The sequence below is a fragment of the Centroberyx gerrardi genome, chromosome 19 (assembly GCF_048128805.1).
Source record: "Centroberyx gerrardi isolate f3 chromosome 19, fCenGer3.hap1.cur.20231027, whole genome shotgun sequence".
Lineage (NCBI taxonomy): Eukaryota > Metazoa > Chordata > Actinopteri > Beryciformes > Berycidae > Centroberyx > Centroberyx gerrardi.
Window position 1 is genome coordinate 9,765,273 of NC_136015.1, and position 15,991 is coordinate 9,781,263.

Sequence of the window (15,991 nt, forward strand, 5' to 3'; positions counted from 1 at the left end):
ACACATCCTCGGAGAGGTAATTAGACCTAGTCAGATATATATGATGTTCAAGTAGCGTTCAATAGCTAAAATAACAACATTACATAAGCTGTTGTGCTGCGCTGTGCTAGAGGAGGGGGCTTCTTGATCTAAATGTGCTACAAGGCAGTTAAAGCGGTTCCTGTTGGCATCACTATGATGAGTAATACTTAGTCCCTGAAGACACACTCATGGATCTCACAGAAATGTGCAACCCGGGGAGCAATCATACACACACACACACACACACACACACACACACACACAAACTTTCCTTAAGTGTGTCATTGAACAGACTTATGCAAGCCACAAGCTTGACCACTACCGCATCTGTAACTACTGAGATGGCGAAGAGGAGGCTGTGAAGAAAAAGAGATGTAGAGAGTGGTATGATATTCAGGAGAAAAACTCAAGCAAAGTGCATGCTAATCATGATATGGCAAGATCAAGTCACAGGGAAGGAGATTAGGATGAGAGAAGAGAGAGAAGAAGTGGGGATGGAGAGAATTAATAGCATAGAGGAAAAGAAAGAAGGGTGGGATTACTGAAAATGCCAACAATGCAGAAAAGAGCCACACATGCACACTCACACATGATGTATAGCATCTGCGTGCGTGTGTGTGTGTGTTTGTGTGTGTGTGTGCGCGTGCTCAGTAGATCATTAAGGCTGCTCTGACATTTGGAGAGAACACTGATGAAGCCTTTCTCATTATATGCTGTAATATAGAATGCTGTTTTTAGACTCCCCGGCTGCACCGACATGCCTATTGGATGCACCGGTGACGGCAACGATCCGCCATGCATAGCAACAGTAACCAGGCATGGGTGTTGGAGATGAAAGATCTGTTGTGGTGTCTCCACCGCCGGACCCCTGCTAAATTTGGACAGAGGGAAGATTCATATAGAGGTATGAGTAATAAGGAGAAAAGAGGGTATATATAGGGTGTATATATATAGCATCTGTGGTAAGAATCACATCCATGTTACATAGAGTGAGGTTACATAAGGTTATAGCCAGTGATCTAGTGGAAAATGAAAAGGTAGGTAAACTATGACCGCCGGTTGATCATCAAATGGCAAACAACCACCAATATGCCCAAAAATCTATTCTATTTTCAGAAAAGCATTAAATTATGCCTTTCCCCCCTAATTCCCTATCCTCATATAACTTACATCAGTTTGATAATACTGCCTATGACCTGTACTATGAATTGACATCAAAAAGGTTGATGTCAGCCTAAAAAATGTGGGTAAACTCTATCGTGCAAATAAAAAAGTGGGTAAACTGAGTTTAAGTGAGTTTACCCACCACTACATCCATGGTTACATAAGGCTAAGTATTTGTCTTTGCCTAGACACACACACTTGCATAGCCGTGTGCACATATTCATTATATTTGAGAAATGAGAGCTCAGAATCAGCATCCCTGCAACACAATTCAGCATTTCAGTGCCTTGCATCTCAGCAGGTTGGAGAGAATCATATGTGATACTAATACAACAGTTCAGCCCACCAGTGGAATAAAACCTCCTTTCAGTACCAGCAAACTTGTGGTGTTTCCTGTTTGATTGGTGTATGTGTGTTTGTGTGCAAACATGAGAGTGTGTTTGCTTGTGTGTATGTGTGTGTATGAGTGCAAATATATGCCTGTGTTTTCCTGCCTGCCTGCTTGTGCATGACTGTGTGTGTGTATATGTGTTTGTGTGTGTGCTATAACCTTTCTTCCTAATTCAGCTGTTTACGAGTTTGAGCTAATGCCACTTCTTGACATTGGTCCAAATATCTAAGTCAGTTGTACGACATAAACAAACATAGCATGCAAGCACAAATACATCTGGTGGAGAGTTAAGTGCAGGCTGCTACGGCAAGTGTTGTCCTGTCCTTAACGATAATGCATTGGCGTGTTGAAGGATAATTACACAAAACAAATCTCACTGGCCTGGATCATCTTTGTGTGTGTGTGTGTGTCTCAGTGTGTGTGTGAATGTGTGAGTGAATCACATTAACAACAGCAGAGACACAAGCCAGGGAGCGGTCAATGCAAAGCGATTAGCCCTTCTCAGTAACATGTTCCATAGGAAATGATTTCTTGAAATATAAAACCTTTATGTAAGGCAGGATGTCTGTCAGGGAGTTAATATGCCACACGGGCTCCTATCTAATGACAATTAATTACAATGAGGAAAAGAGTCATCTAATTTGGATGTAATTTCCTCTTGATTACTCCACTCATATGCTGATGGCTAAACGATGCAAGATGGGTGAACGACACAAAGGAAGGAAGGAGACTAGAAGAAATAGGAGTGGAGTGAAGGATGGAATCAGAGAGACAGAGAGAAAGAGACAGTCAAAGCCTCGGTGACAAATATTTCTTCTAATCTTCTGTCTCAAGTCAAGCACTGAACATAATGTACCACTATTATACCCACCGAGACAGAGAGAGAGCAGCCTGAAATCTGCTACACTGCAAAAAATCTTAACAAGTTGTCTGGTCTCAGGTTTAGAGAGAATTCCACTTATTTCCAATCCAATTTGGCTTGTTTCAGGTCATTCCTAGAAACAAGACAATGTCAGGATCTTGAAACAAGGCAGAAAAATGCAGATTGCTCCACTAGTATCAAAAAAATGACACTTGATTCATGAAAAATCTTGAGAGAAATTGATTTGCATTGAACAGAAGGGAAATTATCTCACCATCTTGGCAGATTTCTTCACTTGTTTTAAGAGGAAATAACATTTTAAGTCTCAATACTAGACTAAATGACTTGTGAAGAAAATATAAGAGATAAGAAGGTAAATATTGGACTTTTGGACTCACTTTTGGCTTCAGAACACTTCTGCAGCACAAGATGTTTGGAGTCATTTTTTGCCCTTTGTGGAACTCTAAAGAACCAGGACCTGGCCACTTTAGTTGTATGACATGGAGCTGTGCTAGCTAACTAGCTGTGTGTCATGTGGACATACAAACTTCACCGATATTTTGACTGACATGCGGTGAGAATTTTCATTTTTGGGTGAACTATTCCTTTAAGAAGAATATTTTTTTGCAGTGTAGCTGCACAGTCTCCATAGGCCTTGAAACAGACTTAAAAATCAACCTGCCCATATGTCCGCCTTGGCTGAGATGGAATGGTATGTGTGTGTGCATGTGTGTGTGTGTGTGTGTGTGTGTGTTGCTCCTATGCACCAAGAGCTGTACTCACGTGCCCCCTTTTTCTTTCGCTGCACCATTTCAGCCAAAAGACGGGGAGGGCAGGGAGGGAGAGGGAGCCGGAGAAATACAGCAGGCAGCAGCAGGCTTGTGTATGTTCTGTGTGTCGAGTAAGTGTGTGTTTACAGCACTCTGCGCAGAAAGGAGTGGTAATGAAACCCTGATTATAGTTCTCTTACACACAGACGTACACACACACATACACGCGCCATGGTGACTCACCTAACACACTTTTCAGCTCAGTGACACACACTGTAATTTTCTGCCTGTTAAAGTCTTGCTGGGGTGCCACTAAGTGCTCTTGCTCATTTTCGAGGGGGGTTGCCAAATCTGAGAGCTCTCGCTCTATTAGTAGGGGTTGCCAGATCAGCTAAAAGCCCCCCACATACAGGGGATAACACCTCAGCTGGCTCTGCTGTGTGAAAACACTGACATTATAGTACAGAAGACAAAATAGCAAATTCATCATTTTCACCAGCTGAGCTCAAGCTTTGTGCAGCGTGGTAAAGGCAAGCTTCATATCATAGAGCTCCATTGTAGTTAAATATAAAGGCCGCCTGCATCAGTTTGCAGGTGCGGTGTTTTACATGTGAGATTAACTCACACCTGGTTGAAAGACGCTGTTTTACATCCATAGGAATCATTATCTCAGGCTAAATCCAGACACACAGACAGCCATAGCCACACAGACACACACACGACAGCAGGTACATAATCACTAAGAAAGACAGAGCCACAGTTGAATGCCTCACCAATCCGTCTGGCTAAGAATAGAGCATGGAACATGGAAGCGAGGGGGTGGGGGGGTGGGGGGTTGGGGCAAGATTGAGAAAACACGATAGAGAGTCTGAGTGAAAGAGAGAGAGAGAGAGCGAGAGAGAGAGAGCGAAGGAGATGGAGATGAAGGGAGGAGAGATAAAGGAGGGAGAGAATTAGGATGTCTGGTGAGCAGGAGGAAATACAAAGAGGGTAATGAGAGAGTGCGGCGAGAGGAGAGATGAGAAAAGAGAAAGTTGAGATAGAAGGAGAGAACGCGATCGCTGGTCCACACAGACAGGCGGTGTTCGGCAGCCTCTAAAAGCACTGGCGGGGAAGGAAAAGCTTTTAGAGACACGAGTAAGGTTTCAGATTTTATGTGTCAGGAGAGTGACTCAATATGCTTCAAAAGAAATGGAGGGGGGGCGGAGGTGTGTGTGTGTGTGTGTGTGTGTGTGAAGGAGAGAATAGGGCATCAGAGTCACCTGAAATAGCAGTTCAAAAGCCACACTAGGATTTTTAGGTTAGTCATGGCGAAAACAAAATCAAACAGAGTCATCCTGTGGAATAGCTATCATTCCAAACACACACACACACACACACACACACACACACACACTCACACACACACTTTATGAGGAAGGTGGTTTACCTTTCCATGACAATAAAACAACAATAAAAAGAGCTATCATTCAGGAATGCGAGCATTAAGTCACCTTGATATCCATCAAATAATTTCCCCTTGGAGTATAATTTGAAGTGTTCATTCACTCAAGCTAAAATATAAAGGAAAATATCCTCTTAAACTGAAAGTGCATTTACTGGCTGTTCACAAGCATCGATTGAATTGTCTAAGACTGTAAGCATAGCATTTGTGAATTCATTTTCCCTTGAAGGATCCGATCACTCCGAGCTTTCCAAAATGTCTGTGCCAAGATTCCTAAACTGTGTTTCCTAGTTGTGACTCAGAGATGGAGCTAGAAGTAGGGCATGTGTGAGTCACCCCGGCAAAACACCCCGACTACCAAAATGCCAGGTCTATCATGTGGGCCACTGTAACGCAGTCTAAAAGACACAAATGTTAGCTTTCTAGTCTGTGGCCTTTTATCCTATCATGTATTCTTTCTCTCTCTGCTCACTTTCATCCGCTTGAATGCCATAAAATCATCTGTATCAATCTGTATGAGCAGGACAGATAAGATACGCCAACATCTGGATTCAATCTACAATACTGGGTTCATGACACACTGTCACAATAACAGACAGACGAAGCAGGAATTGAAACAAACCTGACCATTATGGAAAAAAATGATTTTCAGCTACAGTATATGTTACATACTTCTTCCTTAATGTGAGGGATTCAATGAATAATGAGCTGTAGCTGATATCAGATCGCGGCTACAACTGATACCCCAACACATTTCCACTGATTTTAGATAGAAACAGAAACCCTCAGAGTGCATTCATTGTATCAAAGATAGTGAGGGAAGATCAGAAAAATGCCTCATAGATATCTCCCGCTTGCATCAGATTAGCCTGCCCTACTGAACTGTCTCAGTGTGGGGGAGTGTGGCAACGTGTTCACACTGAAAGCACTTGACTCAACCACAAGTCCATTCATTTTCTACGCCTTCAGATAAATTGGCGGATTCTGAGCATGGTTGCAGTTGTCCAAACCTTAGCCGGAGCAGAACTTTAGGGGGACATTATCCTGTCAGCAGCCAAAGACATACAGTATCAGCACTGCTATTAGCCTATGGATAGAAACAGAGGGGAAGGACGTGACCAGAAGCGAGTAATCCATAAAGAAGGCACATAGCATTAATTGGATACAAACTCTAAAGCCTGCAGAATAATTTGTATGGTAATTTGTATGGGAAGTCCCTATCTTAGTTAGTAGTTTCTCTCTCTACCTTGGCAATGACACCAATGGTAATTTGTTATTTTCCAAGCTAATGTTTTGGGTGCATTCATAGTAAACTTTGATTGGTTTTTAGGATGTGACCACGGCTGTGAAGGTAAGCAAATAACTTTAACTTTTCTAGAGTTTATTCTGTGGGTTACTGCTCTTCAGGCTATCAACTATCACTAGCTTGTAAAAGATATTGTTGGTGCAATTCAGAGCATTAACACTAACTAGCAAACGGTAGGCTCCAATTAAAGCTCATGTGCATGGCCCTGAAATGTGTGATGTTAAAATCCTATTGTTGTCTGTTTCTTCCTGTTGAAGTATTTCTGTATGCTGACAATAAACACATTGTTGTCTTATTTTTACTTCTGTCACGTTTTTGAGAAACAAATGCATTACTGTTAAAATTCACTTGTCTTAATGCCAACTATGGCATTTTCATGAGACAAAAGCTTGTTAGTTTTTGTTTTGTCTTTTTGACGTCACGACTGTGTAACATCATTCCTGGCCTGTTAGCATTTTGTGACCCTGAATGAAGTCATTTTTTTTTGCGGTCGTGCAGAATAAACATAAAAATACATTGACAATGTCTGTATTATATTACATGTTTCATTGAAACAAAACAACGTAAGTGATGACAGACAGAGTCAGAGGTGACGGAAAGTGGGCTTCTAAACATTACTGGCAGCGCTGAGAACCCATTCCCATACTCTCACTACCAGTTGAAGCACCGCTCCTTTTCTATATATTGCTGCAACACCATCAGCACTAGCGCTAGATAGCTCCGATAGCTCAGAATTGTTTGTCTGACAGTAGTACGTCCAGTGATGTGGTTGCTAGTGGTCTGAAAACAGAGTGAGAGTTGGACTCCATTTAATAAGGAAACTAACAAGGATCCTTTCCCTGTGTCAGACACTTAAAGAAAGTCTGACTCTCGTTCTCCTTCTCTGTCTCTGTGTCTTTCCTCACTCTCTGGTGTTCTTCCAGCAGCAGCCACGGCCCCGCACAAATACAGACGCCGAGGACAGAGATTAAAAAAACAGATTTAAAAGAAGAAGAAAGGAGAGGGTGAGAGGCGAAGAGGATGGGTGTTGAGTGGGTTGAGCGCTAAATGGAGCAGAAAAGAGTGAGGCGATTGAGTGTGAATGTGCACCAGCCAACACATGCGCACACATCGGGCACACGCACACACACACACACACACACACACACACACACACACATATACTCTAAGCTGTGGGGCGACTTGGAGTTGAAGCCTTTTATTGGGACATTCACCAAAAACACACACACATTCATGCATGGTTTCCTTTAATCTAACTCTCCCGGTGTGCTGAATCTCATCAAGCCCCGTCCCTCTGCGCAGACTGACAGTGCACTGGGAGCCGTTCTGCTGGCTCCGTTTCCTCAGTCATGGATAAACCTGCTCAGGAGATAAGACTGTGTTCAGTGGACGAGTGACTCACCCATTAAACCTGAGAAACCGTGTGTGTGTATGTGTGTGTGTGTGTGTGTGTGTGTGTTTTCTCCTCACCGATACTAATAATAGCAGGTAATAAATAGAACACAGACAGAACCAAAATGCCATCCCCAACACTCGCCTGTTACAAAACTGAGAATAATGAGACAATGGCACAGTTGGAGGCAGCGCTGTGTTAAGACTGGAATAACATGAGGGAAACTGAGAGCCATTATGGCAAACAAGCAGGTTTCTTTTGGCCTGAGCATATAAATCAAACATGAGGATCAATATATGGAAGCACACCTTATACAGATGCATCTATTACGTGAAAGTATACCTTGATACATAGAAAGAAATGTTTTACTAGCATCATAGACAGGCTCTATCTTTAATGCTGTGTTATTTATATCCTTTATTACCTTTTTTACTCGTCGTTCTTTCAACCTACACCTCTGTTCTTTGCAGCTGTAATGACCCAATTTCCCCTCAGGGATCAATAAAGCTCTTCTTATCTTAGCTTATTTTATGAATCATAATAAAGAGAGTTCACAGTTATCACTGGCAGATAAGAGCAGGGACGGGTCAGCTGGATTATAATGATGACTAAAAGGCCTGATCACTGGACTGTAATCAAGCCGCAGTTGGCGAGTTTAAGCCCCCTAAGCGCCTCAAAATCTGATTAAGTAGGCAGATCTGCATTTTGGAACCGTGATTCTTCTTTTCGGTTGGTTTTAACACCTCTCTTTTCCAGAGGAAGCAACACCAACCGCTCCCGTCTGCAGCTGGGAATAAACATCTTTGACGCTATTTCGAGAATAAGACACAAATAAGGCACAAATCTAAGAAAACACTTCCTTGCATAAGAGCTTACGGGGGCCGATTCTACTGATAGCCGTGCATCGACTGGATCCAATGGATTCACAAATTCAGCATGGCTAGAACATGCCCTGCAGATACACTGACACAATAACAACACTATAACCACATTACCTCTTAATAGCGCTTTAATGGTGAGACGCTGACATATTCTCCCTCTCTCTCTGTGCGCTTTGTCTTTTCTACGTCTCTGTTTCTCTACCGGTCGCCTCAATGTTCAGTCTCTTTCACTTTCCCTCCACGTTCTTTTCTTTTATTCCCCTCTCCTCTATATCTAATTATTTAGTTCTCTCTGCATTCTGCAAAGGTACTTCATGCCAAAGCGAAAACAACAAATATAAAGAGATTCAGTTACCAGATAGGAGGCTGGAATGCTTCTTTTAGTATCTAATGTTAAAAGATTGTGAGGTTGGGTGCTCTTTAGATAAAAAAAGGTCCTTGGGTAATCATGTGGAAAAAAGAGAGATCCAAGGCACTCTAAAATTCTGTTAAAAGCCTTTATTCTATTTGGCTAGTCCTAATTGTAAGTTTAAAAGGGTGCAGTGCTTAACTTAGAATTATGAAAGGCTTTTTAACAGATTTTTTTTCTTCCACAAGCTTCAGCTAGCAGCCACTACAATGTGCCACTAACAACAACAGCAAGTGGTTCAATAATATCTGCTTATCAATCAATTAATCAATGGAAAAATGTATCAAAAGACATACGATTTTTTCCATTTCATTTATTTTTCCATTTCTACATCCCAACATCCCAAATTGCTCTCCACACACTTCCTCTCACTCTCCTTGCTCAGGGGAGCGATTCAGCCTGTGGCTGATTGGTTATTAGCTGACCAACGGAGCGGAGCAGGGGGCCAGCACCCGGGCCGACCCGTCCCGTCAGCCAATCAATGCATCTGCCACTCTGAACATGGAGCAGTGACAGCCGACCTGATTGGGCTGTTAATGACCGCCAGGAAGAAACACAACATGGGCCCTAATCTAACTTGACCAAACGGGAAGACTGTCTATCCTTCTATCTGTCTATCTGTCTGACTCTCAGTCTGTCTGTCTGGGTCACCCATCTAATTATATCCAGCCATTGTTTGCCTCTAGCTGCAGTGAATTTTGTGGCAGAGAAAACAACAGATTAGGGTTGCCCATTCTCTCCCCCCTCTAATTTGACCGGGTCACTCAGTAAACAGCCTTGTTTGCCTCCAAGAATAGGCTTCGAGGCTCAACCTGGTCAAGTCGATAGAGAACAGTCTATTCCTGGTAGTGCGGTGATGTAATCCTGAATTTTCCAAACCTGGGCTTGCGATTAAATTTACTCGAATCAATCGGAGCGTTCGGTCGAAACTGCCTGAGACAATTTAGCTGTAGTTTCGAGCTCAGTCAATCACAGAGCGGTATTGGGAAAGCGTCTCCAAAAGTGTTGCGGCGCAGATCTGAGCAACACAGCTACTGACATCGGGGGGGGGGGGGGGGGGGGGGGGGATCGAGCACAGGGGAGAAGGTGAGGAGCAGCAGGAGCTGAAGATGATGCCGCCATATAGGAAGGAGAGACGCGGTAAGGAGGAAGAGATGAGGAGGAGAAGAGGGGGGGAGCGGTGGATGATACTGTGATTTTGTTCCAGGCGCGATGTGTTCCTCTGGCAGCTGAGAACATCTAAATTTAGACAACCCCCCCCCCCCCCCCCCCCCCCCCCCCGCCCCCACCCCCACCCCCACCCACCTCGTTCCCCCTTCCTCTCCTCCATCTCCTCAACCCCTCCTTCTCTAGCCTCCTCATCCCCCCTTTCCCCTCCATTGTGCTCTCTTCATCACGAAGAACACAGACATGAAAGCCCCTCTGGTGAAAATATCGACAGCTCTCCCTGCGTCAGACAAGTGTCAGCTGTGCTTGAATGCGCCGAGCTCACCGTGTGTGTGTGTGTGCATGTGTGTGCGTGTGTGTGTGTGTGTGTGTGAGTGTGTATGAGTGTGTGTGCACTGTGTACTAGAGCATCAGCCATCTCAAACTGATGGGTGCCAGGTACAGGTAATGAGACGGGATTTGTATGTGAGTGTGTGCGTGTGCATGTCTGTGTGTGTGTGTGTGTGTGTGTGTACATGTGTGCATGTGCACTACCCGTTGGCCATATGGTGACTATGTCAGAGCTGGCATGAGAACAAGTATGAAGTACCCCCCTCCCACTTTTCTTTTTTTTTGTACTTCTTTTTCTACCATCTCTCTTTCTCTCAGCCACGTTCCTCCTCTCTCCTCCAAAATGGCCAACTGTCTTCTCCCTTATCTCTCTCCATTCTCCCGTCGTTTCACAGCAGTCACAGCTATGAGTAAGAGAGAAAAGAAAACCTGCCTAGTCTTGCTATATTTACTTCATACGGTCACGGCCCATTGAAGACGTGTACCATTAGGGATTGAGGCCGTGTCAGAACAGTGCGGTGTAGTGCAGTGAGAGGAGATGAGGACGGATCAGAGCTACGCTGGCTGACATGGAGGCTTTGACATGATGAATACCCCTCCCTACCCCACCCAACCCCTCCCTACCCCACCCAACCCCACCCATTACAGCGGCATCATGTCAGCCAGGCAGAACACATCAGGGGTGGGCTTCCCGAAAAGTAGTTCTTCAAGACATTCATTCATTGTTTCCCGAAACCCCTCGAAACTCAAGCAGTAGGTGAAATCTCTGGTTCTTTCACAACAGCCTGGCACCAGTCGTGAGATTTCAAATATCTCTCTGCAAGTGCTGTGAAGGCAAGATCCTATACTGCAGACAGAGGCCGCTGTGTCTTGCCTAAACTAAATCAGCTGCACAGCATCAAAAGCATCTTTATTTTGGGGCTTTTGGATTATATCAGGATCCTTTCTTTTTGCCTATGGTGAAAATGAATGGGATTTTTGGATCCCATTTGCCAACCGTTTTGTTGTTAAATTGGGTGAAATAATGTAAGTAGAAATAAATAAATAAATAAAGCTCCCTCTCTTTCACCAATGTAGTTATTATTAGGCTACGCCAAATTCGAGCGTTTGCTGTAGTCTGCATTGATGTTGTGCAAGTCATGAGGTTCAATGATGAGTAGGTGCAACTTGCTGACATTAAATTAATTAATAATAATCTATTTTTATTCCATATTGCTAATGAAAAGAGTCGCTTGAGTGATGAGGCATTTGCTCATGCTGCACCACACAGCAGTAATGTCATCAGGAATGAGCTTACAGTATTCTGTGCTGTATGGGCTATAGGTGATACATGGAATCAAACTGCAATACACTTGTACAATTTACCTCACAGCTTACCTGCAATTTACTTGTGCATTAGTATAAATAAAGTGCATTGATGTATACTATAACCTATATCTGATTTAGCATTTTATTTGCTAATTAATGATTCTTCAATCGACGTGTGATGCCTTATGGCGACGGGATTCTTGAAGTTGATCTTCAAGTAGTTCTTTTTTTTTTGTCACAATATCACTGCAAAAAATGTCCTTCTTAACAAGTCGTTTAGTCTCATATTCAGCCTTCAAATAAAAAGAGAAAAATTCTGACAATGTGAGTGTCAGTATATTGAAACAAGGCAGAAAAAGGCAGATCACTGCACTACTATCAAGAAAAAAACACTTGATTCTCCAAAATTCTTGAAAAAAAAAAGATTTGCACTGGAAACAAGTGAAATTATTTAACAACGTTGGTAGATTTTTTCACTTATTTTAAGAAAATTATGATTTTACGACTCAATAATAGACTTGTTAAGTATATCCTTTGGGCAACGCACATGAAATTTTCAAGTACTTTCTTGAAACTGTGCATGAAGTATGTCCTGAGTTTTCAAGATCATTCACTATCGGGAACCTCACCTCAGAATGGGCTGTAACCAGAGGAGGAACATCCTGAACCATCCTGAACCACGGCTCGCCTCACTCACTGCCCCCCGACCAAACACACACCAGAACACAACAACAACAACAACAAGCCTCAGATCTCCACAAACTTACAGAAACATGTACAAACACACACACACACAACCACACACATATGCGCAAACAAAAGACAAAAAAAACACATAGATACATAGGTTCTAGAAGGTTACACTGCAATGTATTGTAAGGAAAACAGAAAAGAATGAGAAAGAAATAGAGGGCACTGCAATGAGCAGCATCTCGTGCCTCTCCTGGCCCTGCCTCTGTGTCTTTACCAAACCCCGCGTGTGTGACATGTTTTCCTATTTCCCACTGGGAGTGAGTGGGTTTATGTTTGCCACTGAGGCGCAAAGTCAGAAACACTTTTGTTGCAGCTGCACAGCCTCTGTAATTATACGCCACAGGAGACATATTAGAACATAGTGCCACTACCATTGTCATACAGCCACCAAGCTCACTAGCTGCTATTTGGGCATGCAGGCTACCAACCCACTTCAGAGTTCAATACACCATGATGGTCACAATAGTAGAGCTGCCTTTTGAAAAGGAATCATTCCAATGATAATACCACAAAAGGTAGAGCCACTGAGAGCATGTTGAATAAGAGAAGAGACTAGAAGTAATACAACTGAGGCAGATAGTTCACACTGCCAAATACCCTTTACAATGGCTTATGCTAATATTATTGTACGTACTAGGAAAACAATTACTGATGTTCTGTTACACCAGTTATAGCATCAATTACCAATTTAACTGAGGCAGCAAAGCACTTAATACTTCTTAAGGCATATAAAAGAGTTTGCCATGATAATAGAAACCCAAGCAAGGAGGGTAAAGATGATTAAACGTCTTCCCTATTAAAAATCCAATCTCCGTTTGGAAATCAATATCATTTGCGGCTTCAAATCCAAACTCATATTAAACTCCCAGCCCTGAACCAATAGAATCATATTCCCATACTTTTATAGCTATCAGAATCCACCATTAAACAGAAGCCAAAGGGAGAAAGGACAGGAAAGAAAGGCAATAAGGACAAGTGAGAGGGCAATTATGGAAGCTGAGAATGAGAAGTGAAAGAGTGAAGGAGCCAGAGAGGGAGGAAGGGAGTTAGAGAGCGCCGCTCTGAAGTCACACTGACCTAGCTGGAATGGTGGGACTGGAAAAAAGGGGGTGGGGGGGCTAACTGGAAGAAAAACAGGTTATGAGAGAGAGAATCAGATGAAAGGAAATGGGGGTACAAAAGTAATGTGAAGGAAAGCAAGCCAGAGAATGAGCAAATGAGTATGAAAGGAGAGAGGGGAAACGAGCATAGCAGAGAAAGAAAAGAAAAAAAGAAATTGAGCCTGCATTCCATGTGAAAGTTGCTTTGACCCTCTTGGAACATTTTGCAGTTGTGGGAAGTACAGGGTGAGGGAAAGAATAACTGCACAAACAAGTAGTGACTGAAAATATTGTGCAATAAAAATAATGATGGTGAAACGGAGCGAGAGATACACACAGAGCAGAGGTGTGACCAACTTTGCTAGTCTTTTGCAAAGAGGCACAAGTCTCAAGTCTAAATGTAGAACACCAAGTCAAGTCAGAACAAATTAAGAGTTCAGTATCATTTTAATGTCTTGAGGAAAACAAAATATCTAGGACTTTTCAATGCAATATCCTTTTAATAGGATAAAAACTTGGAAAGAGCATCATGAGTTTGGTTTCTGTCATTTTTCAACTTCAAAATCATTCCATAAAAATGTTATTTAATTTCAGTCGTGTGGTGGTACAAATCTCATAACTTTCAATGTAAGTAATTTCTACCTACCCAGGATTTTTTTTCAAGACTTTACAAACAAGTCATCAAAGTACAAGTCAAAGTCAAGTCCCAAGTCAGCTGATCCAAAGTCAAGTCAAGTCTCAAGTAATTAAAATTGTGACTCAAGGCCCCGCCTCGGACACAGAGTGAGAAAGAACAGCCTCATGACTAGACCTGGCAGTGAAAATTCAATCTAAAGAGTCCATGACCGACAGAAGCACACTGACCTTGCTGGTTGAGCTGCTGCGTGCTCTTGCTCCACTGCGACAGCCCCACGATGGCCACCATCTTGGCTCCCAGGCTGGAGCGCCTCTTCTTGTTGCCGGCCAGCGACGCGGAGTCCGGGCCCCCGCTGCCGGGACTCTTCTCCAGGCTGTACATGGCCCCCGAGATGCTGGAGGAGCGCACCACGTTCCGGGCCGCCGCGCTCAGCCCGCTCAGGCCGCTCAGGCCGCTCATCCCGCCCGGGCTGGGCACCTCCACCGAGCTGCTGAGCATCATGGTCCCACTGGGCTGGAGGGCCGATGGGCTGGGTGGGGGGTGGGGCGAGGGGGCGGGAAAGGTGGGCTGAGGGAAGAGGAGGAGACCAGGTGAGGGGAGGCAGAGGAAGAGGAAGATAGGGAGCGAAGAAGAGAGGAGAGGGAGGAGTTGTGGTAAGTGTAGAGCAGCACAAATATGAAGACGTCTTGATGTGCAGTGTGCCTGGTGAAATACAGTATAATGGCTTGTCTTACAGCTGCGGTCGCACCCCGGGGGCTGAAGGACACCGAGTTTGAATTTCAACCACTGTTCGGTTTTCAATTAAATTAGCCACTTATTGCAGAGGCAGCAGAAAATGACTTGCTGCCCCATAGAAGACAGATAAAAAGCGAGAGGCTCTGAAAAGTCTTTTTGATCTCCAATAGTTTTGTGAACTGAGAAAACAACAAAAAGAAACTATAACACTGCAGAACACAAAGGTCAACAGGCGAGGACAGTGCAGATGGTAGCAGGCTGTTCAAGTGAGTTAGGAAATATCCCCAATCACACACACACATACACACACACACACACACACACAAATGTCAGGACTGGCCTGCTGTTGAGGGGTGACCCTGTCAGCTGGTATTTGTCTTGTGTGTTATTTTGGAGACTTATTCTGTGTCTGACCTTAAAAAGTGACAGATGATAAACTCTATTGCACAAGTCATCACTGTTTGGCCGAGTCCTGAGAGGACACCGATGCGCACACACACACACATACCGAACTTTGATAAACTTTGCACCATCCAACTGACGTACAAATCGCTCTTTGGTTGCAGAGGAACAACTCTCCTTATTGTCGTTTAGCTCCTCTCCCTGCACCACCCGGCCTTCTTCTCCTCTCCTTCCCTCCTTTCCTTCTCTCCTCTCCTCTCCTCTCCTCTCCTCCCTCTCTCCTAATAGCAGTGTGATTATGCTGAGACTAAACCGACAGCCCAAGGGCGCATTAAATATGTAGGTGCACTGTGGCCGACCGCTCCACTCGCACACCGTGCTCCCACACTTCTTTTTATCTTTCTCTTTCTTCACCTCTCTTCTTCCATCCCGCTCCAGTTTTTGTAGGCTTCTCCTCTTTCCACCTGCTTCATCACTTGTTTAATCTCCCGCTTGGTTCATTTCTCTCTCTTTTTTGTCTTTTTCCCCTCACTCTTTCCCACACAAACAGTGCAGCCTTGCTGTCTTGTGATATCTCAGAACTCTTTTAATCAGTACTTGCAAAACTTGGTTCATGCCAAAAGTGTAGCTCAGGCGGTTCACAGGAGACTGCACATTGGCACACACACGCCTGATAACACACAGCAAAGATGTACCTGTACACACACACACACACATACACACACACACACACACACGCGCAAGTTATGCATGCATGATCATATAAAAGCTTCATTGTTACATACACAGCCACATACAGGAGAAATTATTACAAGGTAGGGTGCACAAATGTTGGATGGCACAAAAACTGACACACTCCCATAGCTGAACCTATATGGATAAAATGTAAATAATACATAAACTCTATAGAGCGAAACT

General features: G+C 43.7%; 1 protein-coding gene across 1 annotated transcript in view; it reads right to left on the reverse strand.

Annotated features, from left to right (window-relative positions):
• rims3 (regulating synaptic membrane exocytosis 3) overlaps window positions 1-15,991 on the reverse strand; it is a 30,698-nt gene that overhangs the window by 6,536 nt on the left and 8,171 nt on the right. Inside the window, exon 2 of the mRNA XM_071919299.2 lies at window positions 14,164-14,503. Within this exon, the coding sequence (XP_071775400.1) occupies window positions 14,164-14,437 (274 nt within the window). The 5' untranslated portion in view covers window positions 14,438-14,503. The remainder of the gene's footprint in view (window positions 1-14,163; window positions 14,504-15,991) is intronic.